At 44.8% G+C, this 2,679-nt stretch overlaps 1 protein-coding gene across 1 annotated transcript in view; it reads right to left on the bottom strand.

Annotated features, from left to right (window-relative positions):
- Positions 1-1,960: 1,960 nt before the first annotated feature.
- nek11 (NIMA-related kinase 11) overlaps positions 1,961-2,679 on the bottom strand; it is a 96,242-nt gene continuing 95,523 nt past the window's right edge. The window contains exon 15 of the mRNA XM_008291734.1: positions 1,961-2,251. Within this exon, the coding sequence (XP_008289956.1) occupies positions 2,047-2,251 (205 nt within the window). The 3' untranslated portion in view covers positions 1,961-2,046. The remainder of the gene's footprint in view (positions 2,252-2,679) is intronic.

Genomic DNA, 2,679 nt, shown 5'->3' on the forward strand with positions numbered 1-2,679 from the left:
GGTTCTGACTGGCACAGCTCTCGTCAGATGAAGATTCAGAACTTGACGATATTCTCCCAAAGAGGATTATTCTAAACTCATGGAAACTGTTTTTGGTAAAAAAATGTTAATATTCACTGCTGATATATATAAAAAAAACAAGATGTTTCCATGAATCTCCATCATCCTCCTCCTCCTCCTCAGGCAGCTGCAGTGACGGACAGTCTGGACGGCGGCTCCCGTCCTGTTGGGTTCGGTCCGTCACAGGTTGTTGGTTCGGTCCGTCACAGGTGTTTGCTGTGTTTGTGCTGCTGTCAGCAGGTGAGCAGGTGTTGTGACAGACAGCAGGTCACCTGACAGACTCTGCAGGCTCATTGTGGATGCAGGAGACGAATCCGAGCCAGAGGAAGAACTCGGCCTGTCGGCTCTGTGTGAAGCGTCTTCATGTCCACCTTCAGCCGGACTTAAAGCCTCATTCTGACGCTCATGGTTCTAAAAACTGTCCTCAGTTTGCAGAAGTTGAGTCACTGTCCTCACTCACTCACTCAGAACGTCTTTTTATAACTTAATTCACTGTAAAGTCGCCTTTAATGTTCAAAAACTATCTTTAATTTGTCTGAAGTGTTGCTCTCTTTAAATTAATTTCCAAAAATGTCCTCTAAAACATCATCTCTTCTTAATTATCACTAACTTTCAAATAAAACGACACGACATTCTGGAATCTTCTTACAATTTACAAAAATGTCTGTATTTAATATACATATTTTCCAAAGTGAGCTTATAACACTTGACAAAAAAACTTCTCCTAAAGTGTGTTTAGTATTAAAAAGGTTCCTACTTTCCAAAAATGTCCTTATTTTCTAAAAAATAAACAAAACAAGTCCTTCCTTCATACATGTGTGTGTAAAATGTCCTGACTGCCTCTCAGTGTTCCTGTAGTCAAAGATGGATATAAGAATAAACTACGAGCTGCAACATCCTGCTCACCAGATTTATGTCCATACGACTTATTTCCTAAATTCAAATTTATATCTGAGGGTCTCCTTTTGGACTCAGTGTCGACATTCAGCTCGTGACGGATGGAGCAGGAACGTGTTAACGGAGCAGAACTTCCACAAGTGTTCTGGATGTTACAGCAGCTCTGGGAGCACAAAGAGAAGCCTGAACAGGGATGGAGGCGAAATCTAAATCAGGTTAAACTCCACTTCTCTGCTCTGATTGGCTGCAGGTGGGGGTCGTCCGATTGGGTGTTAGATCAAATGGAGAACCCGTCTTCAATTAGGCTCAGCTTGTTGCTGTGGCAACAGCATCACACGTGTGCAGATGCTCTGTGTTGGATTCCAGGCTTCCACAGAAGGAGGTTCGTCAGCAGCTCTGCGTTCAGCTTCAGCTTCCAACAGGGACCCACAGAACCGTCTGGAGATGTCAGAAATGTTTGAGCCNATCAGTGTTCTAATTGGTCCCTAAACCACCATTAAAATGATCAAACGTGTCATTAAAGTGATTAAAAGAAGCTAAATTCTTCTGTCGCTGTTACTCTGACATTAGAACGTCTTATTTGCGTCTTGCACACGAGGCATTTAGGGAACATCTGTAAATTGCAGCGTCTGGTGCTGAGCAGGTGTGCAGTAAAGTTCAGCAGTGAAATGAGACGACCAGCAGGAGAGGACTGGAGGCTAAAGTCAGACACTTTGGGATGAAAACATTTTGCAAATATGAGGTTTGAAGTCACAAGTCAATGCAAAAGTAGGACAAAGAGAAGTGCTCGTTAGTGAGGCTGATCCAGAGCACGCTGGAACAAAGACGGGGTGGAAAAGTCAAATCATGATCTATCAGTGGAGATGTTCTCTGCAGATTTAGACCTCGGAGGAAACACAGATAACATCGGGCAGAAGGAACCTTTAGGTCTTCAGAAAGTTCCAGACATGAGTGATGAACGTGGCTTTACAGGAGCTCAGGCGACTGTCGTACGTCTCATCTTCCTCCAACAGGGATGGAGCTGCTCAGTCTTCAGATGTTCTTACAGCTGATCTGATTTTGAACTCGTACCTGCGACGGTGTTTGTGTTCAGCTGGTTCTGTCGTCCTGCTTCAGCCTCTGCAGCTCCTCCTCATAGAACAGCAGCTGGTCCACCTGGAAGCCATCGTTAGGTCCGTCCTGCGGGTTCGGAGCCTCGTCTTCTCCGTCGGCGTCTCGTCGGCGTCGTCTGACCTCCTTCAGGTTCTTGTAGAGCTTCTGGAAAACCTCCGAGCCCAGACGTCGACTGATGGACCTGCAGGGAGATCAGGCGACACTTTGAAGTCGTGGAAGGAGACGACGACACAAAACCCAGCTGAGAGCTTCCACCTCAGCACCAGAACGACCAAACCAGCAGCAGAGATGTTTACACTGACCCAGACAGCAAAGGAGGAAAAAAGCTCAAAGGTTGTGACTCTACAGAGGAACCAGAGTCCATCAGCTTCAGCTGAAGCTGTTCGTTTGATTCTACACACAAACCAAGTATTTACTTTATTTACTTTCTCCTCGTTATCAAAAATGTCTTCACATCTGTAAACTTGATAAAAGTCACTTAAAAGCTCTTTCAATAAAACCTTTTTTCTCAGCCTCACCTGTTGCCTGTTTTCCACAGAACTGGATTCAAATCTGAGTTGAACATTTACAACTCGCTTGACAAACGAACATCTGCACGAGTTTTCGCTT

Source organism: Stegastes partitus, unplaced genomic scaffold (assembly GCF_000690725.1).
Source record: "Stegastes partitus isolate 25-593 unplaced genomic scaffold, Stegastes_partitus-1.0.2 Scaffold760, whole genome shotgun sequence".
Classification (NCBI taxonomy): Eukaryota; Metazoa; Chordata; class Actinopteri; family Pomacentridae; genus Stegastes; species Stegastes partitus.